General features: G+C 41.6%; 1 protein-coding gene across 1 annotated transcript in view; it reads left to right on the top strand.

Annotated features, from left to right (window-relative positions):
- Positions 1-23,944, top strand: part of DNAH1 (dynein axonemal heavy chain 1) — a 799,478-nt gene that overhangs the window by 75,796 nt on the left and 699,738 nt on the right. The window contains exons 8-9 of the mRNA XM_030205737.1: positions 8,815-9,067; positions 14,951-15,108. Of these exons, the coding sequence (XP_030061597.1) occupies positions 8,815-9,067; positions 14,951-15,108 (411 nt within the window). The remainder of the gene's footprint in view (positions 1-8,814; positions 9,068-14,950; positions 15,109-23,944) is intronic.

A 23,944-nucleotide genomic window follows, 5' to 3' on the forward strand; every position in this document is an offset into this window, starting at 1 on the left:
TGAAGGCGGTTAGCTTAGCAGAGTTTAAAAAGGGGTTGGACGGATTCCTAAAGGACAAGTCCATAAACCACTACTAAACGGACTTGGAAAAATCCAAAATTCCAGGAATAACATGTATAGAATGTTTGTACGTTTGGGAAGCTTGCCAGGTGCCCTTGGCCTGGATTGGCCGCTGTCGTGGACAGGATGCTGGGCTCGATGGACCCTTGGTCTTTTCCCAGTATGGCATTACTTATGTACTTATGTACTTATGAATTGTTCTCTTTAATTCTTGAAAAAGCTTCTTCTACTTTCTCCCCAAATAGATTTTCCCCTGTGGAAGGGGGAGTAGAAGGGGGGTGGTAGGGGTGTGTCAAGGGGTGGGGAAGGAGGCGGAGTAGAGGGTGGGGTTAACGCAGCAGCAATGGTCACTGGCAGGGTTAGGTCAATAGCAGACATTACCTGGCGTGCCAAGTCATCAGCTAAATTGTTACCATTGATTGCAAAGGAAAAGGTGGTCTCTTGGTGGGCCCTGATCCAAGTGATGGCTGTGCGGAGGCCATTCTGATGGCGATGCTGTAAGGCCTCAAAAAGGAAAGTCCAAAGTGGTAAATGGCTTAAGGGCTGCCCAGTAGAGGAAACCATACCCCTCTGGTTTCACTTGCGGGCATGGGAATGTAAGGATGAAAAGACATAGAGTCTGTTACTATGGAGAGGTCAGTGTCCAAAGCCTTAAACAGTAACACATAAAGTACGGCTGCAAGTTCAGCCGTTTGGGCAGTGTAATTATCAGGGAGCATCAATTGAACAGAGTCAAGAATGTCCTCATCAGGCGTGAAGTGTACGGCCGTGAATCTGGCCTTGTCGTGCTGACAAGAACTGTCCGTGAACCATACTTGTCCATTCGGTAATATTTCGTAATGAATCATAAGGGAATCGGGTAGGGGGGGGGGGGGGGGCAAGTGAGCAGTGCACTGGTGGGGAAAAAGAGCACTGTGGGCATTACGTGTAATTGTGAACAGGGGATCAAGTCGTTGAGTATCTGTCATAGTCAGTGGATGTATGGAATGCACTACACTAAATAAAAGCACTTGATACTTCTGTAAGCGAGAGACAGTCATGTGACTAATCTGTTTGTCTAAGAGGTACTTAACATCATGAGCAGTATGCAAAACAACAGGGAGATGTGGGATATTGCTATAGAGCTTCATGATTGCAGTTGCCGCTGTGACCAATCCTTTCTCGCAGAGGGCAAAAGCGCTTTCAACAGGTGTAAAAGAACCCGATAAATACCCACAAGTTATGTCCTCATCTGCCTGGGTTATTAAGGCAGACCAGGTGTCCTCAGAATGTACAATCCATAAATGGACATCCAGGGAAACATCGATGGTAATCAAGGGGGAGCTCAGCATAACATCTTTAACAAGGGACATGAGGTTTTCAGTTTCCTCAGTAGTGAGATGAATAGGTTCGGTTTTGAGTTTTTGTTTGCCTGCTAACATGTGATAAAAGGGCTGAGTGCGGGCGGAATAATTGGGAATCCACAACCTACAAAAATTTAACATTCCTAGCACAGCTCTAAGATCGGAGACTGTACCGGGCATTCGCAAGGAAGAAACATGTTGCAATGTTTCGGGACCGAAGCCACGCTCTTGGGAGCCTATTTGATGGCCAAGGAATGTAATGTGAGATTGAGCTACCTGTAACTTCTTACGATTCACTTTATACACTTTTGAAGCGGGGACCCACTATACCTGCTGGTCACTTGCCTATTGTGCAAGGACCAGGCCTACATTGGCATGTTGATTTTACAGACATTCAGACACCTGTCAGAGGTAAAAGGTACCTGCTTGTCTGCATGGATGGCTTCTCTAAATGAATAGAAGCTTTTCCTTGTACCAGAGAAACTGCACAAAAGGGAGTATCGGCTAACTTCTCATGAACATCCTCCCTGATATCCAAAGCTCTTAACTAGGCTATTCTGCGAGTGGCTGTAGCTACTTCTGTGCCTCTGAAAGCAGTATTGTATACGGCAAAAGATGATCTAATCAAATATTTAACACAATCATCTATTCTCCAAGGACAAGTAGGCTTCCTATTCTCACAAGTGGGTAGACGATCCTCGTCACCTGGGTCGGCATGATAGGCAGAAAAAAGGTTTGCGAGAGCCTTCTGGAGTGCGAGAGGTGCCCCAATGTGCATGTGCAGAGTGTCTTCCCACCTGCAATGTTATCGCGCCTCTTCAGGTCTTTTTTCTCCACATGAGGGATGATGGTGTTTTTCTCATTGCTCCACACACGCCCAGGAAAGAGCCTGTTTTTGTGCCTCAGTGCTGTTTTTTTCGCTTTATTTCTCCTTTTTTATTTCTCATTTCTTGTTTAAAAAAAAAAAAGATTTCCACTTATTTCTTTTAGTTTTTCTGGCCTGAGTTTAAGTTTCCTTTTTTTTCAGTGCGGGCCGCTTTCAGGCCTGCTCAGATGGGTCTCCCTTCTTTTTTGTGCCTTTTTCTTTTTTTTCAGGCACAATTCCGACTTTTAATTTTGCCGAAGCCATTTTTCCTTCCATGTCATCGAAGACTCCCAGTGGCTTCAAGCGTTGTACTCGGTGCAACTGGACCATCCCTTTCCTATCCAAGAATACTTGAACGTGCTGTTCACCGCCATTGTCTTGACTTTCTTTCCTCTCAAGCTATTCTTGAGCCACTTCAATCTGGCTTTCGACCCCTTCATTCCACTGAAACAACACTTGCTAAAGTGTCCAATGACCTGTTCCTGGTCAGATCCAAAGGCCTCTATTCTATCCTCATCCTTCTCGATCTATCTCCTGCTTTTGACACTGTTGATCACAGCCTACTCCTTGATACGCTGTCCTCACTTGGATTTCAGGGCTCTGTTCTTTCCTGGTTTTTTTCTTATCTCTCCCATCGTACATTTAGTGTATACTCTGGTGGATCCTCCCCCACTTCTGTCCCACTGTCAGTTGGTGTACCTCAGGGATCTGTCCTGGGACCTCTTCTTTTCTCCATTTATACTTCTTCTGTTGGTACTCTGATCTCATCCCATGGTTTTCAGTACCACCTTTACGCTGATGACTCCCAGATCTACCTCTCCACACCAGAAATCTCAGCAGGAATTCAGGCCAAAGTATCAGCCTGCCTGTCTTGTTGGAATGTAATTGTATTTTACATGCATTGCCTGTCACCTATTATTTCTCTGTGATTACTCTGTGACCTCTGATGTGAATTACTTAGAGAGGTCACACAGCTATGTAACTTCCTGTGGGGGATAGATACAGCACATGCAGCACATGGAGCACATGGAGCTCATGTTCTCTCCTAACCTGAGAGGATCTATGGTGGTGTGAGCATCCATTACCATCTAAGCACATGGAAGGAGCTGATAATACAAATGTATAGTAATATGTATATATAAGCCTGTCTGATTATAATCTAACTACAAACTGTGAGTAAACAGATGTTTTGTTACTTCAACTTTAAAGTGACTCAGCAGTGAATTATTCAGGGGTGAATGAGAGAGAGATGAAGAAAGAAATTAACATTTCTAAAGCTGAAGCTGTGTGTACTAAGATCTGCTAATTATTTACTACAAATAATCCAACAAAAGGGTTATGGGCCCAGGGCTCAGGAATTGAAAAAGAAGAGAAATATTACCAGGCAGAAAAAAAGGCCACATTTTTCTCTTAAGTTTTAAAGGAAAGATTCAGTCTGTCTCTCTCTCCCCCCACACAGCAGACAGAAGGCTAAGAAAATGGCTGAGGGAAGAAATTCACCATTGTTCTATTCTCTCAAGGTGCCTAGATTAACTGAGTTTAATTATCGGCAGTGGGAACTAAGATTCATATGTCTCCTTCGAGCAAAAGGATTAAATATATGCTTAGACCAAGACAGAACAGCTGAAAATATGGCTGAATGGGACAATGCAAACTATTATGTAAAGTGCATGCTTTTGGAAGCTCTCTCAGAGAAACAAGCCATATTAGTGGAGGGAAAAGATACACCAAAGGACATTTTATATAAACTGAGAACTATGTATGCAACTACATATGCAAAGCAGCAACCAATTTGGTTGGCAGAGTTGAATGAAACCAAATTAAGGGATAAAAGTAAATGTAATGATCACATTATGTATCTTATGTCTTCATTTCAAAAGCTAGAACTTTCTGGAATTCCCATGTGTGATGCATTGAAAAGAGCATTTCTTTTTACCTCACTATCAAAGAAGTTTGATGTTTTTAGGTCTGTAAATGAGGCCATTGAAGGGCAATCTTTTGAACAGACAACATCAAAACTAAGGCAGGAATGCATAGTAAATGATTCTGAGGAGATGTGTTCTCAAAGCAAGTCAGAGAGAAATGAAACAAATTTCTTGGCAAAGAACAGAGGAAGGCGGAGCTATGGGAAAACTCCACCCAAGGGCAAGCTGATTTGCTACTCATGTGGAAAGGAGGGACATGTATCTAAATGGTGTAAGGAAACACAAAACACTCCCTCTAGCTCACCTAAGCCAATGGAACTAAAGAATTTTCAAACCAGGAAATGTATGAAGGACAAAGATAAACACAAGGGCTTTCTAATGGCAGAAAAATCTTTGACTATGGTAAATAATAATTCAAATGAAAGTACTTGGATTTTGGATTCAGGGAGCACATGCCATTTAACCAATTGTAAGAATTTCTTTCAGGAAATGTGTCCAGAGGAAGGTATTCTTAAAACTGCAAACGCAGGGACTGCTAAGATCCAAGCAAAAGGTATTGGATTCTTAAAATGCAAAGTGTCTAATGAAGTTAAAGAAATTCCTGTAAGTGATGTCTTGTATATTCCCCAAGCAGTTTGTAATATGCTTAGTGTATCTACATTAGATAAGAAGGGATTTGTGATTCATTTTGAAAACAGTAAGTGCACAATCTCTAAAAATGATGAAGTATATGCTGAAGCTTTTATGCATAATGATGTTTATAAACTGAGCATTTCAGGTGAAGCCTCACATATGGCGCAAGTAAGGAAGAATGATGGTAAATGTAGTCTGGAAATCTGGCATCGCCGCCTGGGACATCGTGATTCTAAGGTGATCCAGGATCTTTACAGTAAGCAACTGGCCACCGGCATTCAGATAAGTGCAGATGCTGGTAAAATTGAGAAATGCATAGACTGTGTTACTCAAAAAGGTGTAAGACCCTCATTTCCTGCATACACAGGAAATAGGAGTAATAAAGTGCTGGACTTAATACACAGTGACTTATGTGGACCGTTTAATATCCCATCATTGGGAAATAACAGATTTGTGCTAATATTCTTGGATGATTTCTCTAGATATTGTGTGGCCTATTTGCTGAAAGAAAAAAGTCAAGTCACAGACATGCTGAAGAAATACGTAGCCATGGTGAGCAATAAATTTGAAAGAAAACCAAAGGTTCTTCAGACCGACAATGATGGTGAGTTCACTTCACAAAGCATGCGCACATTTCTAGAACAAGAAGGCATTCAGCATATCACAACAGTAGCTTATACACCAGAGCAAAATTCTGTTGCAGAGAGAAAATTTAGGTCACTTGTGGAAATGACCAGATGTATGCTGTCAGATAGCAATCTCCCTAAAAGACTATGGGGGGAAGCCATTCTCACAGCAGTGTACCTACAAAACAGAATGCCAACTAAAGGCGCTGAGCGCACACCACATGAGACATGGCATGGTAGGAAGCCAAACCTGTCACACATAAGAACATTTGGAAGTACAGCATATGCTCATGTACCAAAGCAAAGAAGGCATAAGCTGGATTCCACAACAGAAAGGGGCATTTTAGTTGGCTATACTCCAGGACACAAAGGATATAGAATTTTGAATCTGAAAACTGGCATTGTTGGCATAAGACATGTTACATATTTTGATGAAAACAAAAGGGTTGATAAAGGCTGGATTATCCCAGATGAGCCTTATCATCCAGAATATGAAACTAGAACCATAATAGACATGCCAGTGTATATAAATGCCATACCAAGGCAGATGTCTGAAAGCAACTCACCTGTATCTAACGAGGAACAGGCAGAGGAAGCAGACACAGAAAGGATCATTGAAGAAGACAGTACAGTTGGAGAAGGGGAATCAATTGGAGAAGGACTCTCAGATTTTGAGGATGCGGAAAGGTCAGACCAACCTGTTGTCAGACGCTCATCCAGGGAAAACAAAGGTGTTCCACCCCCAAGACTGTCTTACCTAACAAAGTCAGCAGAAGCTCAAGAGCCCTTAACATGGGATGAGATTGAGAAAATGCCAGCAGAAGAAGCTGCTGAATGGCGTAAAGCTGCACAAGAAGAAATTGATGCATTGGATAAAAATAATACTTGGATTCTTACAAAATTACCTCCTGGCAAGAAAGCTATAGGATGCAAATGGGTATTCAAGTTAAAAAGGAATGCACAAGGAAAAGTGGAAAGGTATAAAGCCAGATTAGTGGCAAAGGGATATCTTCAAAAATATGGAGAAGATTTTGATGAAGTGTTTGCACCTGTAGTGAAACACACGACAATCAGAACACTTCTGAGCATTGCAGTCTCAAAAGGCATGCAAGTCAACCACATTGATGTGAAAACAGCGTTTCTTCATGGAGAAATAACTGAAGACTTGTACATGGAACAACCAACAGGTTTCATAAATACAAAACAAAGACAGCTAGTGTGTAAATTAAACAAAGGTCTTTATGGATTAAAGCAAAGTGCAAAATGTTGGAATGAAAAATTGCATGAAATATTGACAAATTTAGGATTTAAGCAAGGTGAAGCAGATAAATGTTTGTACACTAGGTGCACAAATGGACAATATGCATACATTTTAGCTTTTGTTGATGATCTGCTCATTGCAAGCAAAAGTGAGCAAGAGTACAAGGACATTGTAAAGTGTTTAAACCACAATGTTGAGATAAAAGAACTTGGTAATGTGTCATACTATCTTGGTATAGAAATTGAGAAACAAAATGATGGTTCTTATCTTCTAAGCCAGAAGCAGAAAATAAATGAGCTTATTGAAAGTTTAGGTATGCAAGATGCCCAAGTTGTAAGCACTCCCATGATCACTGATTTTCTGAAGGATGAAACAGTAAGAGAACCTTTACCAGATAACATCCAATATAGATCAGCCATAGGTAAGCTTTTATATCTAGCTACCACATACAGGGCTGATATAGCAAATGCAGTAGGAATTTTGAGCAGAAGGGTCAGCTCACCTACCAAATCAGATTGGACTGCAGTTAAAAGGATGGTAAGGTATTTAAAGGGTACCATTGATTGTAAATTAAAGATTTCAGCCAATAGTAATCCAAAACTAATATGTTACTGTGATTCAGATTGGGCAGGGGATCATTCTGATTATAAATCCACAAGTGGATATGTGTTTATGTATGGAAATGTACAAATTTCATGGGCCAGTCATAAACAAAGTATTGTGAGTTTGTCTTCTACAGAAGCTGAATACGTGGCCGTATCGGAAGCGTGCAGAGAACTGATGTGGATTGAAAAACTTTTGCTGGATTTCGGAATAGCTGAAAAGAGACCAATCCAGATAATGGAAGATAATCAGAGCTGCATCCGACTGTCACAGAATGACAAGGTTCAGTCACGCACCAAGCACATCGCAACGAAATACCACAACGTGCGAGAGTTGGCGAAAGAAGGGGTCATCAGTCTACACTATTGTCACACCAGTGAGATGACAGCTGACATCATGACCAAACCGTTACCCAGAGAACATTTTGTGAATCTGCGTATAAAGCTTGGACTTTGTATGAATAAATAATTGCATGACAGTTATGCATGAGAAGGGGTTTGTTGGAATGTAATTGTATTTTACATGCATTGCCTGTCACCTATTATTTCTCTGTGATTACTCTGTGACCTCTGATGTGAATTACTTAGAGAGGTCACACAGCTATGTAACTTCCTGTGGGGGATAGATACAGCACATGCAGCACATGGAGCACATGGAGCTCATGTTCTCTCCTAACCTGAGAGGATCTATGGTGGTGTGAGCATCCATTACCATCTAAGCACATGGAAGGAGCTGATAATACAAATGTATAGTAATATGTATATATAAGCCTGTCTGATTATAATCTAACTACAAACTGTGAGTAAACAGATGTTTTGTTACTTCAACTTTAAAGTGACTCAGCAGTGAATTATTCAGGGGTGAATGAGAGAGAGATGAAGAAAGAAATTAACATTTCTAAAGCTGAAGCTGTGTGTACTAAGATCTGCTAATTATTTACTACAAATAATCCAACATGTCTGACATTGCCGCCTGGATGTCTCACCTCCATCTGAAACTAAACATGACCAAGACTGAGCCTCTTATCTTTTCCCCTAAACTAACCTCTTCTCTTCCCCCATTCTCTATTTCTGTGGATAACACGCTCATCCTCCCTGTCTCATCAGCTCGTAACTTTGGGGTCATCTTTGACTTCCCTCTCTCCTTCTCTGAACATATTCAGCAGACTACTAAAACCTGTTGTTCCTTTCTCTACAACATCAGCAAAATTTGCCCTTTCCTTTCTGAGCACATAAGCATTGAACGGGAAATGATAAAGAGGAAGGTTTTTATGTCAATGATTCACAATTAAGAACTAGGGGTTTTACCCTAAAGGTTCTCTGAGGCTTTTTCCTTCCCAAAAATTGTCAACTATTATAATTAAATTGATACATACATAGAGAGGTATTTATTAGTTTAAAGTTTATATAGTAACTAGCTAAACATATTTACAACTTGTTGTCTTTATTATTTGATTTAATTTTAACCTTTTCTTATCTTTGCTTACTGTATCTACTAGGAAGACCTGAACTGATGCCATGCCAATACTGGGTGCCACGGATCCGTCTACTGTTTTGTGCAGAGGATCCTTATGTCTTTGCCAGCAGAGTGGTAGCTGCGGATCAATTGCGTAAGAAGACGGAGGCACTCTTGCTATATAACTTATACCTGGACTGCATGCCTGTGAATGGATTGCGGACATTAGAACAGGAGAGTTTAAGTAAGATGAAGTACTGGGCACTAACTACACCAAGGATGAAATATGAAGATCAGTAGGTATCGCATTAAACCCAGTACTTCACTTGTCATTCCCTGTTTGTCATCTATATCAAGGGCAAGGTATCATGATCTGAAGCGGCAGGGTATAAGGTTCAGAGGAAACATAAAGAATACCACTTTTTTGAGCGAGTGGTAGATGCCTGGAATAACATTAACAGAGGTGATAAAAATCAGTTCAGTGCCAGAATTCAAGTATGCTTGGGACAGATATAGAGGACTATGATAGGTGTGAGCTTAGAAAGCTGCAATATTGCAAACAAGCCACTTTGCAGTCCCTTAAGAGCAGACACCTAAGGAGACAAGATAAGGAGAAAACAAGATGCAAACAAAGGAAGACCAAGATAGTGATATTGTAGGCTATAGTGTAACCAGAGGGCAAATAGCAGGTTACAACTTTCCAGAAACCAACTGGGTCAATGCTGGCAAGCTGATGATGGTTTCCAGCAAGGCCTTGAATGGGTAGAGAGTCAGGAAACAGCACTGTTGATTTTTCTGGCTATGTAGATTACAAGATTTGGTAATGTGACATAGATATGGGAGAGCTAGGATGTTGAATTAATTGTGAGAACTTATACGCTCATCTTCTCAGGATGGTAAAGAACCAAAGAGGAAGATAAAAACTGACTCAGTAATGAGCATTATCTTACCGATGGTCGAACTTGTAGAACTGGCACCTGAGATATATACAATATAGACCAGAATAACTGGGTAAACTGGATGGGCCAATTACATAAGTACAAAAGTACATAAGTAATGCCATACTGGGAAAAGACCAAAGGTCCATCGAGCCCAGCATCCTGTCCCCGATGGCGGCCAATCCAGATCAAGGGCACCTGGCAAGCTACCCAAACGTACAAACATTTTATACAAGTTATTTCTGAAATTGTGGATTTTTCCCAAGTCCATTTAGTAGCAGTCTATGTACTTGTCCTTTAGGAAACCGTCCAACCCCTTTTTAAACTCTGCCAAGCTAACCGCCTTCACTTCGTTCTCTGGCAGCGAATTCCAGAGTTTAATTATGCATTGGGTGAAGAAAAATTTTCTCCTATTTGTTTTAAATTTACTACACTGTAGTTTCATCGCATGCCCCCTAGTCCTAGTATTTTTGGAAAGTGTGAACAGAGGCTTAACATCCACCTGTTCCACTGCACTCATTATTTTATATACCTCTATCATGTCTTCCCTCAGCCGTCTCTTCTCCAAGCTGAAAAGTCCTAGCTTACTTTCAGCATTGTTGAAACTCTCTACAAGGATTCCCTAAATGTCCTGTTTTAATAATATCCTTGAAGGATACTCCACACCGAACCATGTGCTTCCTTCCTGGGCGACTGTCTGCTTCCCCCCCCATTCTAGTTTAAAAGCTGCTATATCTCCTTTTTAAAAGTTAGCACCAGCAGCCTGATTCCATCCTGGTTAAGGTGGAGCCCATTCTTTCGGAACGTTCTCCCCATTCCCAGAATGTTGCTCAGTTCCTAACAAATCTAAATCCCTCTTCCACCATCGTCTTAACCATTCATTGAGACTTTGGAGCTCTGCCTGCATTTTGGGTCCTGCGCATGGAAAGGGGAGCATTTCTGAAAATGTGACCCTGGAGGATATGGACCAACTTTCTACCTAAGAGCCTAAATTTGTCTTTCAGAACCTCCCTCCCACATTTTTCTATGTCATTGGTGCCCACATGTACCAAAACAGCGGATTCCTCCCCAGCACTATCTAAGATCCTTTCTAGGTGATGCATGAGGTCCGCCACCTTTGTACCAGGCAGGCAAGTCACCAGGTGATCCACACGTCCACCAGCCACCCATCTATCTATATGCCTAATGATCAACTACAACAGCTGTCCTAACCTTTCCCTCCCGGGCAGCACTTGGAGACATATCTTTGGTACGAGAGGATAGTACATTCCCTGGTGTGCAGGTCCTGGCTACAAGAGTACTTCCTACTTCACCAGGGTGATGCTCTCCTTCTAGGAGACCTCCTTCCTTGAAGGCAGCAGAAAGGCTACCAGACTGGACTTCTCTACAACATCCCTGTAGGTCTCCTCTATGTACCTCTTTGTCTCCCTCAGCTCAACCAAGTCGGTTACTCTAGCCTCAAAAGAATGGATCCATTCTCTGAGAGCTAAGAGCTGTTTGCATCAGGCCTGTAGTGCCTGCTAGAGGCTACCTGTTAATGCTGTGGTACAAAGTTCAAGTTTTAAAACTAGGGGGAAAAGAGTATGGAGCTTAGTTGATAAAGTTTGCTTTTTTATATTTTTATTCTGCCTATCACTAACCTACAATTCCTCCTTTAAACCCCAATCTTTAAGTTCCCAAAGCAAAATAATGTTCACTTACCAGAGAAATGTCCTCATCTCTCAGAACTTCTCAGTCAGGGAGAGAGACCTTGGGGTGATAGTATCTGAGGGTCTGGGCAATGAAACAGTGTGACAAGGCAGTGGGCGTAGCCAGAAGGATGCAAGGCTGTATAGAGAGAGGTGTAACCAGCAGAAGGAAGGAAGTGTTGATGCCCCTGTACAAGTCGTTGGTGAGGCCCCACTTGGAGAATTGTGTTCAGTTTTGGAGGCTATATCTTTCAGAGGATGTAAAAAGACTTGAAGTGGTCCAAGGAAGGCGACAAAAATGGTATGGGGCTTGCGCCAAAGGACATAGGAGAAAAGACTGGAAGACCTGAATATGTGTACCCTAGAAGAGAGGAGGGATAGGGCAGATATGATACAGACATTTAAAAGCTTGAAAGGCATTAATATAAATTGAATATTTTCCAGAGAAGGGAAAACAGTAAAACTAGAGGACATGAATTGAGGTTGCAGGGTGGTAGAGTGAAAAGTAACGTCAGGAAATTCTTTTTCATGGAGAGGGTGGTGGTTGATTGAATTGCCCTCTCTAGGGAGATGGGGAGAAAAAAACACAGAGGATCTCTAATTAGAAAATGAATGGTATAAAAACAAAACTGAAATGGTTGTATGTGTGTTTGCATATCAAGTGGTGCTTAGATGGTGGCTCTGGCTGTGAAGAAATCAAACATGTATGGTGGGGGTCCCATATATGGCAAACTGGTTTAGGATGAGCTGGAGAGGCTTTGACGAAAACTCCAGTAATGTGGAATGTGAGGTCAGGGCCGAGCAGACTTTTACGGTCTGTTTCCCGCAAATGAAAAGATGGATTTGGATAGGTTGAAGTGGGCTTCAGTGGCAACTTCAGTAGGTTTAACCTACTGTAAGTAAGTGCCAGGTGGACTTCTACGGTCTGTGCCCCAGAAATGCCAAGACAGACAATGATCAATTATTTTATACTACATTCATTGTTGGTATAATTAATCATGACTTGATAATGAGTATGACTGTTGGGCAGACTGGATGAACTGTTCAGGTCAAACATCCCATCTTAGAAGCCCAGGCCAAAATATATTCCATGTATTAAAAAAGGAGGAAGGAAGACCAAATGACAGCTGGCATGGTTAAAAAGTGAGGTGAAGGAAGCTGTTAGAGCTAAAAGAATATGGAATAAGGATCCGACTGAAAATAATAGGATACATCATAAGGAATGGCAAGTCAAATGCAAATCGCTGATAAGGAAGGCAAAGAGAGAGACTTTGAAAAGAAGATTGCGTTGGAGGCAAACACACATAGTAAAAACGTTTTTAGGTATATTAAAAGCAAGAAGCTGGCAAAAGAATTAATTGGACTTCTAGATGACCGAGGAGTAAAAGGGGCACTCAGGGAAGACAAGGCCATAGCAGAGAGATTATATGACTTCTTTACTTTGGTCTTTACCTAGGAAGATGTAGGAGAGATACCAATGCCAGAAATGGTATTTAATGCTGATGAGTCAGAGAAACTGAAACAAATCTCTTTAAACCTGGAAGATGTAATGGGGCAATTTGACAAATTGAAGAGTAGCAAATCACCTGGACCAGATGCTATACATCCCAGAGTATTGATAAAATTGAAAAATGAACTTGCAGAACTATTGTTAATAATATGTAATTTATCTTTAAAATCAAGCATGGTACTGGAAGATTGGAGGGTGGTCAATGTAACGCTGATTTTTTTAAAAGGGTTCCAGAGGTGATCCTGGTAATTATAGACCAGTGAGCCTGACGTTGTTGCCGGGCAAAATGGTAGAGACCATTATAAAGAACAAAATTATAGAGCATATTCAAAAGCATGGATTAATGAGACAAAGCCAACGTGAATTTAGTGAAGGGAAATCTTGCCTCACCAATCTACTACATTTCTTAGAAGGGATGACCACACGTGGATAAAGGTGAGCTGGTTGATATTGTATATCTGGATTTTCAAAAGGCACAAAGTACCTCATGAAAGACTCCAGATGAAATTGGAAAGTCATGGGATAGGAGGTAGTGTTCTATTGTGGATTAAAAACTGGTTAAAAATAGAAAACAGAGAGTAGGGATAAATGGTCAGTATTCTCAATGGAGAAGGTTTTACAGTGGGGTTCTGCAGGGGTCTGTGCTGGGACTGCTGCTTTTTAACATATTTATCAATGATCTAGAAATGGGAATAACTAGTGAGGTAATTAAATTTGCTGACAACACAAAGTTATTCAAAGTTGTTAAATCGCAAGAGAATTGTGAAAAATTGCAAGAGGACCATATGTGACTGGGAGACTGGACATCCAAATGGCAGATGACTTTTAATGTGAGCAGGTGCATAGTGATGCATGTCGGAAAGAGGAGAGGGGAGATGTGCCGGGAGAGGCATCAGAAGGGGAAGGGGAAAGGAGAAGATTCAGATTTTGAGCACCAGCCCCTTTAAGAAGTGACTTGGGAGCATCCAACCCACTGTTACTTGCCTGGAATAATAATTCTAGCTTGTTGCTGGTGTTACTTCTTGCAAGAATAATGCTGCTTGTAATGTTCACGCCAAGCTATGTTATTCAGTTTACATAGTAATGAGGTATTTTGCATGCTATGAGGCTCATTTTCAAAGCACTTAGCCTCCCAAAGTTCCATAGAAACCTATGGAACTTAGCCTCCCAAAGTGCTTTGAAAATATGCCTCTTTGTAACTCATTACTGTATATCCTGTGGTATCTTAACTTAGAGGCCTTTTTACTATGCCGCGTAAGCATCTACAGGTGCCCAATGCGCACCAAAATGGAGTTACTGCCCGACTACCACATGTCTGTTGTGGTAATTTCATTTTTGGCGTTTGTCCGATACGCGCGTTTGAAAAATATTTTTTATTTTCAGGTGCGCATAACAGATGCACGCCAAGTGACATTTGGCACGCATAGGTCATTACCGCTTGGTTACCATGTGAGTCTTTACTGCTAGGTCAATGGCTGGTGGTAAGTTCTCAGATCCAAAATAGATGCATGGAAATTTCATTTTGCCGCATGTCCATTTTCGGCAAAAAAGGCCTTTTTTACCGTTGCGCTAACAAATGGATCGGCGTGTGCCCAAAACCCGCGCCTACACTACTGCAAGCTATTTTTCAGGTTAGCTCGAGTTATCTGCAGAAGGTCCCATTTTATTCCTATGGGTCCCTGCTGCAGATAAGCTAATCTTTAGTAAAAGACCTCCTAAGTTTGAAACAATGGCAACTATTGAGAACAGCTTTGTATGACATTGTTGAAGCATTCTTATTTGAGTCCTTGAAAATACTGCAGGAATAATGAACCTTGATATAATTTTATCAGCTAATGCTAGATTTTATTCCATTCTGATCGACTGAAACTATAACATTAAAAGAAATACAAGTGCAAAGATAAAAATAGGTTATAAACTGCTAAGAATCTGCATGAGTTAGAAGCCATAGTGCCAATCTGCTAGTCTGTCCAAGTAGAGACAACTTACTCTTTCTGTCTGCTTTCTATGCTAATTCCTTTTTTTCCAATCATTTTAATTCAGAGTTCTCAACTACATAAATCGTCTGGAAAAGGAAGTAGGTCTGGACTATGAACGAACCATGAACAAGCTGAACTTTGATCGTATTGTTTCTTCCAAACCTCATGCTTTTTCATATGTCACTTTGCCAGATAAAGTAGAGGAGAGTATCCCAGCCAAAGGTATGCATTCTGTGCTTGAATCAAGCTTTGTGTGAGGAGCCTATTGCTTCCAAGAACATCACCTTTGAACTGTATTTAGTAAACTGTAATAGCCTGTTCTAAAATGAAGTATATCACAATCATTTTTTCATTTCCTTGTTGGCTGTATTAAGAGTTATTACCAGCAGCATACAACAAAACAAGGAGCAATTCCCCACGAGAAGGCTAGAATTCCTGAAGGAGTAGTGAAGGGATATAGGCCAAACCCAAAAAACTGATATCCAGAGGTTGAACATAATAAAGTACAAATTTATTGAGAAGCCAAATACAGCAGACTCAACATGGTCCTTGTTTCAGCAAAGATTGCCTGCTTTAGGAGTCACATATGTTCTCCATGATGACAAAAAAATCCAGTGATGATGAACAAACCATTAAAACACTCGGAAGCATCTTCAAACAGTATTGTTGCACGAGGACCATTTTAATTATTTAGTAGTTACCAAATTCATGCTTGATTAATTTCCAAGTCCAGAAGATTGCTGTCATTTAGGATAAAGATGAGATTGCTGCTGAGATGGCACTTATAGTAAAAGGATAATTTTCAAATGGATTTCAATAGTTAAATGGTGGTTTACCTATGGAAAAACCTGCTTTTAAAATTTTCCGGTTCTCAATGGCTAAAAGAATATGAACTGTGAACAGAGCACATATTTTTATCGATTGCCTCCTCTGACCTACTTCCTCCTACCTTTGTCAGAGTCTAGGTAGGGCTTTAATTTTGAAAGCAGGTTTAAATGTATGTGCCTAAATGGGAGTCCCATTCCTTTAGCCAGCTGAATTTTCAAAAGGAATCTTGATATGGGATTTCCCTGCAGGGATAATGGCCTTGCAGCCATTTTCAAAATTAGCCCCTTTTGTCAAGATTCTATATATAGCACTTAAAAAATCCACATGGAAAACTTTTCCGCCTAAGTATATTCTATACGATTTAGGCGTGGTATATAGAATATGCTTACTTGATATCCCAGCGCCTAAAACAACGTGCCTCCATTTACACCAACGAAAGCGTGGCTTAAATCCCTACGCATAGATTTACTCGGACTGGGCCACATTGTATAACAACACGTGTACATTTTTGAACACCCATGACCACGCCCCTTTTGAGCTGCACGCATTACAATTTAGGCACAGTCCATTACAGAATATGCTTAGCAATTTGTGTGCATAAATTCTAATTATTGGGGGATCTAATATAGGAAGTACGTGAGACAGCTAAAACTGCTCTGGCAACCCCTGCCAGCTATGTCAGAACATAAGATTTGCTATGCTGGGCCAGGCCAAAGGTCCCCAGCCAGCATTTTTCATCCAACAGTTGCCAGTGTGACTCACTAGAAAGTACTTGACAGGCCCCAAAGATTAATTCCATTCTTTGTTTCTCACTCCTTGGGATAAATGGCAGCTTATATAGCGGTGCTGGAAAATCAACATGGAGAAAACATTCTTTGGAGTCTTGTAGGATTCTCAGTGTTACTTAAGTATCCTATCAGAGGTGGGAGCTCAGCTCTCAACACCCTTAACTAGTGATGTAACACCCCCCCCCCCCCCCCGATCCTTCATCTGCAGCACAAGTGTGAGGGAAAGCCCCTGCTTCCACAGTGCCGATCCCTCATAGCACTGAATGTAGCCACACCTCCTCTTCTGTTCGTAATGTAGAGACAAGTCATTCCCCCAAGGAAAGTCTTGCAAACATTAACGACCACACCCCAGACTGCTGTGCCAAAGATTAAGATGCCTCCAGAGACAAACGCAGAACTGACAGCCTGATGATCAAAGGTAAATGCGGGTGCTAGAGGCCACTATCGCTAGACTAGTGCCCGCATTTACCTGTGTCCCCAGGATCATCAGGCAAACAGTGCCCAAGTGATGGAATAGCACAGAGCTCATTGAAATAATATTTAAATGAGTTCTGCTTGCATTCCGCCCCTACAATCAGAAAACAGCTCTCTGATCATAGGGGTGGAATAGCTCCTTAACCCTACGCCAGCTCAGAACTGGCATTAGGTTCAGGATCTGTTCCTGCCTCTCCCCATCAGAGTCAAGCAGCCAGGGCTGCCACCATGTCCTGGGGGTCCATAGGACCCCCAGACCCTCTTCCCAAAGCAAGGCCCTGATGTCCTAGTGCCCCCCCAAGCACACCCCCAGGATGGTGACACAAGGGTCTAGAGGTCTGGTAGATCTACAGCTCCCCTAACCCCCCATACTCCCTCCTCCAATGCTAAGTTAAGAGGGGGTGGGCGGGTTTGCCATTAGACCACCAAGGAAGGAGGGGGAGTTGTGTCGGCAACCCACTTGGGCCACCAGGTATTTATTTTTGGGTGGGGGGGGTTAGTGGGACTGGAGATCCACTGGATCCCCAGCCACTTGTGCTCTCATGTCGGGGGGGGGGGGGGGTCAGGGGGCTGGAGGTTCCTGTGTCGCTATCTAGGGGGTTTGTGTGGGTGCTTGGGGAGGCACTAGGCCACCAGAGCCTTTCTTTGGGAGGGGGGTCCAGGGGTCCCACGGACCTCCAGTCTCTGTGTTTGACAGGTCCGGGCTTTTGACAGCCTGACTTAACTGACATGCCTATTGATCAGACTGATGACCCTGATTTGTCAGAGTCACCAGCAGAGACCCTTCCTGTTATAGATACTGATATAGGACAGAGACATGCTTTTCAGGAAGCACAGTGCTGTGACCCTGACCTGGAAGCCTTGAGGCAGAGGGCTGGTCAGCCAACTAATGAGACTTTTAAAGATCGTATCCTATGGAAAGGGGGCATGCTGTACAAAGAGACTGCTCCCGTTGATCCTAACCGGTCCTGAACAGCAGGCAAACAGCTTATAATGCCCAAAGCATACAGAGAACAGCTCCTATAGATTGTACAAGACATTCCACTAGCGGGACATCAGCGGGTGACACGCACATGCACTAGATTGACACAGAACTTCTATTGACTGGGAGTACCTCGAGCTGTAGCTGATTAATGTCGAACCTGTGATGTGTGCCAAAGAATCCACACATGCAGTGAAAACAATACATGACCACCTAAACTTCAGGAAATTATTAAAAATCCACCTCTTCAAAAAAGCAAATCCCACCGATCCAACATAAACCCCCACACCCAGCAACACAACATAATGATCGTACTGGACAATTTAGTATCCTCCTTCCCCTCGACCCCTAACCTCTGATTCACTTCTACCTCTTTTGACCACAACATAATCTTGTATTTATTATCAACTGAAACGGCAAACGTTGTTACGGTACTTTGTAAGCCACATTGAGCCTGCAAACAGGTGGGAAAATGTGGGATATAATGTAAAAATAAATAAATAAAAGTAAAGCCATTCACATGTGCTGATTGTGGTAAAAGATTCTATCAGAAGATACTCCTCACTATTCACAAGTGAAGTATACAGGTTAAAACTATTAGCATATACTGAGTGTGGTAAAAGCTTCTAAGCACTGGAAGGGCAGTGAACATGGTAATGCTTATAGACTCTCCAGAAATGAAGAGCCATGACTCCCCCTGACACTGGAGTGTCAAGACCCGACCAGCGGTTTGTAGAGGCCACAGTCTGGGGTCTCTCTCTTAAGCAGGGAGGTGTGACAAAACAGTGGGTTTGTAAGCCTGTAAACTGTATTAATTTCTTGAAGTATATTTCTCTAGTTTGGCCAGCAGGTGGTGCATGATTTTTATTTAAAGCTGTTACAGAGAAATGACTGTCCCTTCTTTAGTTTAACATAAAGAGGAAGTAACCTGCAGTGATATTTATTTATTTATTTATTGCATTTGTATCCCACATTTTCCCACCTATTTCAAGGCTCAATGTGGCTTACATAGTTTTGTTATGACATTGTCATTTCAGGATATCAGATACAATTAGTAATGTGCAGGTATTAAGTAAGGGAAGAAAGAAGGAAGTGAATATGGTAACTGTAGAAGGTGGACTTTCATAACTGGGTAGGTTGGTGAGGTGGATTATTGAGGCTATATGTTCTCTTTGTAGGCCTTGTTGAAGAAATATGTCTTCAGAGATTTGCGAAAGTTAGTTATTTCGTCAATTGTTTTCAGGTCTGTAGGTAATGCATTCCATAACTGCGTGCTCATGTAGGAGAAAGTAGTGGCATGCATCAGCTTGTATTTTAGACCTTTACAGCTGGGGAAGTGCAGATTGAGAAATTTATGGGATGATCTTGTGGCGTTTCTGGGAGGTAAGTCCACAAGGTTTAGCATGTAAGTTGGGGCATCTGCGTGGATGATTTTGTGTACAATCGTGCAGATCTTGAACGCAATGCGTTCCTTAAGAGGGAGCCAGTGAAGTTTCTCTCTTAGGGGTTTAGCACTTTCATATTTAGTTTTTCCAAATATGAGTCTGGCGGCAGTATTCTGGGCTGTTTGGAGTTTTTTGATAGTCTGTTCTTTGCAGCCCGCGTACAGTGCGTTACAGTAGTCCAGATGGCTTATTACCATTGACTGTACCAGGGTGCGGAAGATGTATCTCAGGAAGAAAGGTTTTACTCTTTTGAGTTTCCACATGGAGTGGAACATCTTTTTCGTCATGTTCTTCACGTGGGCGTCAAGAGTGAGGTTACGATCAATAGTAACTTCAAGAATTCTCAGGTTTTGTGAGACAGGAAGAGAACAGTATGGTGTGATTATGGTGGAGAAGTTTTTTGTGTTGTGAGGTGAGTACAAGGCATTGTGTTTTTTCTGCGTTAAGTTTTAATTGGAATGCATCCTCCCAAGTGTGCATGATTTGGAGGCTTCGGTTGATCTCGTTGGTGATTTCATTTAGATCATGTTTGAACGGGATGTAAATTGTGACATCGTCTGCATATATGTAGGGGTTGAGGTTTTGATTGGCTAGAAGTTTTGCTAAAGGAATCATCATTAGGTTAAATAAGGATGGTGAGAGGGGGGATCCTTGGGGGACTCCACATTCAGGTTTCCATGGAGGTGATCTGTCTGTGTTCGTTGTTACTTGGTATGATCTTGTGGTTAGGAATCCTTTGAACCATTTGAGAACTGTGCCTCCTACTCCGAAATATTCTAGTATATGTAGTAATATTCCATGATTAACCATGTCAAAGGCACTGGACATGTCGAATTGTTGGAGGAGTATGTTGTTGCCAGTTGCAATTGCTTGTTTGAATGAGTTCATTGTGGACACTAGAACAGTTTCGGTGCTGTAATTTGACCCAAATCCTGATTGAGACTCGTGCAGAATTGAGTGTTTATTTAGGTATTCAGTAAGTTGTTTCATCACTATGCCCTCCATGAGTTTGGTTATGAGTGGAATGGATGCTACTGGGCGATAGTTGGTTAGGTCCATTGTGCTTTTCTTGGCATCTTTTGGCAAAGGAGTAAGTAGGATGTTTCCTTTCTCCGTGGGAAAGAGTCCATTTTGAAGCCTGTGGTTTACGTGGTTTGTGAGGTCTGTTTTGAATTGTTTGGGTGCAGATCTTATTAGACTAGTAGGGCAAATGTCTAATTTGCTTTGCGATTTGGTGTATTTTCTGAGCCAATGTGAGATTTTATTTGATGAGATCGTGTCAAAGTTGGTCCATGATCGATCTGCTGGGTATTCCCCGGGTTTTGGGTCTAGACATTCAAGGATGTTTGTGTGGTCCGTTATATTGGTAGGTATCATGAGTCGGAGCTTTATGATTTTTTCGTTGAAGTAAATCGCAAGATTAGTTGCTGATGGTGTATCTGTGTTGTTGGAGGTAACCATTGTAGTATTTAGGAGGTTGTTTACGAGCTACTTTAAAAAAAAAGTGGTTTTCTGGGCTCTGGTCCGGGAACTCAGTCTGGAAATACTGGATTTTTCTCCAGTCTTAGTTGGGAAATAGAGAGAGAAAGACCTCTTTACTGAGACCCTGTGAGCAGTTATATTCTGTAACCTGTAAGCAGCTATATTTCCTGTACTTCCCAGGCACTATCCAGGGAGTGATAAAATGTTTAGATAGTTTTATAATTGATCCTTACTCAGTTACCTATTATTTTCTATCTGTTTTTATAGTTCACTGTTCAATATTTTTTATGACAATAAACCATTTTTTAGTTTATTGACTGCTTGTCTGGACTGACTAAGAATCCTGGTGGTTTGTATGTTGGGTCTGTGAGTGCTTTCTAGGAACTGTGGGACCACTGGGAGTGTGGCCCCAGTAACCTAGAAATCACCAGGGATAACTTTAGAGCAGGAGACTCACCCAGAGGCGGTTGGGACCCAGTCAGTGGAAGGAGGGTGCTAGTGTAGAGCACATGCCAAGGTGGAGGTAGACTTCAGCTGTGCTGGATGATAGACCCTCTAAGAGGCCGCAGGATTATCCCCAGATGGATAGCTAGGTTTTTCGTGACAAGACCCCTGGCTACATAGGAGATGGATAGGCTGCCTCCCGTGGTCAGCACTGAGCCTGGATATTCAATGTGGGCCCATTTCTGGTGACTGGTATTGAATATCCGCTTTAAATTTGGCCGGTTTCAGCTTAATCAGCCAAGCCGATATTCAGCCAGCGCTGGTTAAGTTAAAGTTGTGGCAAAGTTATCCGGCTCTTCACTGAAAATCACCTGATAGCCAGTTATACTGGGTGATATAATCGGCTATCTTTTAGTGCATATTCAAGAGAGAGATTTGCATGAGGTGGAGGCAGTGCATGTAAATCTATCTCATGAATATTCACTGTGGATATCCTGAAAACCTGATTGGCTGGGGGTGCTTCCAGGACCAGGTTTGGGAACCACTAGACTAGCAGATACCCCCTGTTTATGGAAAAAATAAATGGAGTGGTATATGCTATAAAAGAAAACTTCACAAATTATAGAAATTTTGTTAAAAGGACAATCTGAAGCACTCAACAACTTCCAGGAAAACCCAATATACCATATTCCACATGTCTTGTTATCAGTCCAAAATAAAAATACCACAAATACCACCCATACCCAAGTTGGCAATCGCAACAATCATGCCAGCAGTGTTACCACCAATAATATGGCCAAATGTAAAGTCCAATGGAAGGAAAACAACAGAAGTCACCAAAGTCATCTACTTCAAAAAAACACTTTGTTTTAGACTATTAATGCTTAATGATGGGCTTAATAAGGAAGCCGCCTAATACTTTTTGTCATTCCCTGTAAAACAAAAGCAACTGATACATGGGTTCTGAAAATAATATACAAAGGTTACAGAACTGAATTTCACTCGTACGTGCAATATCACCCTTCTCCTCCCTACAGGAAGCCATAAGATCAGACTTAGCTCTTTGAAAAGTAGATACAAGCACTGTTAGATGCCAAATCCATACAGTCTGTACCACCAAAAGGATTCCATTCCAGATGCTTTCTCATCTCTATGAATACTGGTGAAATGTGTCCCATAATAGACCTCAAAAATCTTAAAAGATATGTTAAAAAATTGAGATGAACTCCTTAGGGACAATCCTACCTTTTCTGTTGAATGATTGTCTAGCATTCATAGACCTCAAAGATGCTTACTCCCACATTCCCATCCATCTAGGTCACAGAAAGCTCTTCAGCTTCTGCATATTAGGTCATTATCAGTATTATGTGTTACCTTTTGGTCTATCTTCAGTTCCACGAGTATTCACCAAGTATGTGAAAATGGTAGCAGCCCACTTACATAAGAAGGGAAGAAAGTATTCCCATATCTGCATGACTGTCTTATAACAGTTCAGTCACAGCAGGAAGTATGACAGACACTGCTTTGCTGCCTATCATTCCTTCAGAATTTGTGGTTCATAGTAAACAAGGAGAAATCACATTTAAGCCCTACACAGTCCTTATAATTTGCAGGAGCTCAGATCCAAATGACTTCTAACTCAGTTTTGTTACCAGTAGCTTGAGCGCAAACTAATCCAATGCCTATATGGTCAATACAATCAAGGAAAGTCACAACAGCTAGAAACTTTTTATGCCTCCCTGGGCATATGACAGCGATCAAATATGAGGTCTCTTTTGCAGAGTTGTTCATGTATTTCTCCAATGATACTTCTGCTGACACTGGAACCAATGTACAGAGCCACTATTACTGAAAATACCTATTACTTCCACACTATGGAGTTAATGTCAGTATTGGAAGAATCTTTCAGAATTGCTACATGGAAGACTTTTCAAGCAACCACAGAATCAGACAACTCCAATCAAGATTGGGGAGCTCATCTCCTACTCCTTCGCACCCAGGGTCTTTGGACTCCAGAACAAAAGAAGCAATACATCAAGCTCAAATCAATTCATTATGTATTCAAGGTATTATTAATTTGGATTGTGCTCACGCCTTTTTTCAATAGTAGCTCATGGTGCACTAAGGTATTTCCCTGTCCCTGGAAGTTCACAATCTAATTTTTGTATCTGAGGCAATGGAGGGATAAATGACTTGTCCAAGATTACAAGCAGCAACAGTGAGGTTTGAGCTGGGTGCCCCTGGATATCAAGCCACTAGGCTACTCCTCCATTCACGGATAACTAACAGGATGCTCTTTTTCCAAACAATCAAGTGGCAATGGTGTACATCAACACATAGGCAAGAACAGGTTCATTAACTGTATTTATCGAGACCTACCACATGTAGAAATTTTCTCTCTCCATATTGCGTCTCATAAGACCAACCTTTCTACTAGAAGAACAGAATCTACTGGCAGACAACCTTAGTAGGAAATTGGACCAACATGAATGGCCCGTACATCCCCAGACAGATCAGACCTTGTTTCAACGATGAGGTAATCCAGACATTGACTTGTTAGTGACAGAAGAAAACTGAAAATGTAAACAATTCTGATCCAGAAGACTGGCCTACAG

This window comes from Microcaecilia unicolor, chromosome 6 (assembly GCF_901765095.1).
Source record: "Microcaecilia unicolor chromosome 6, aMicUni1.1, whole genome shotgun sequence".
Taxonomy (NCBI): domain Eukaryota; kingdom Metazoa; phylum Chordata; class Amphibia; order Gymnophiona; family Siphonopidae; genus Microcaecilia; species Microcaecilia unicolor.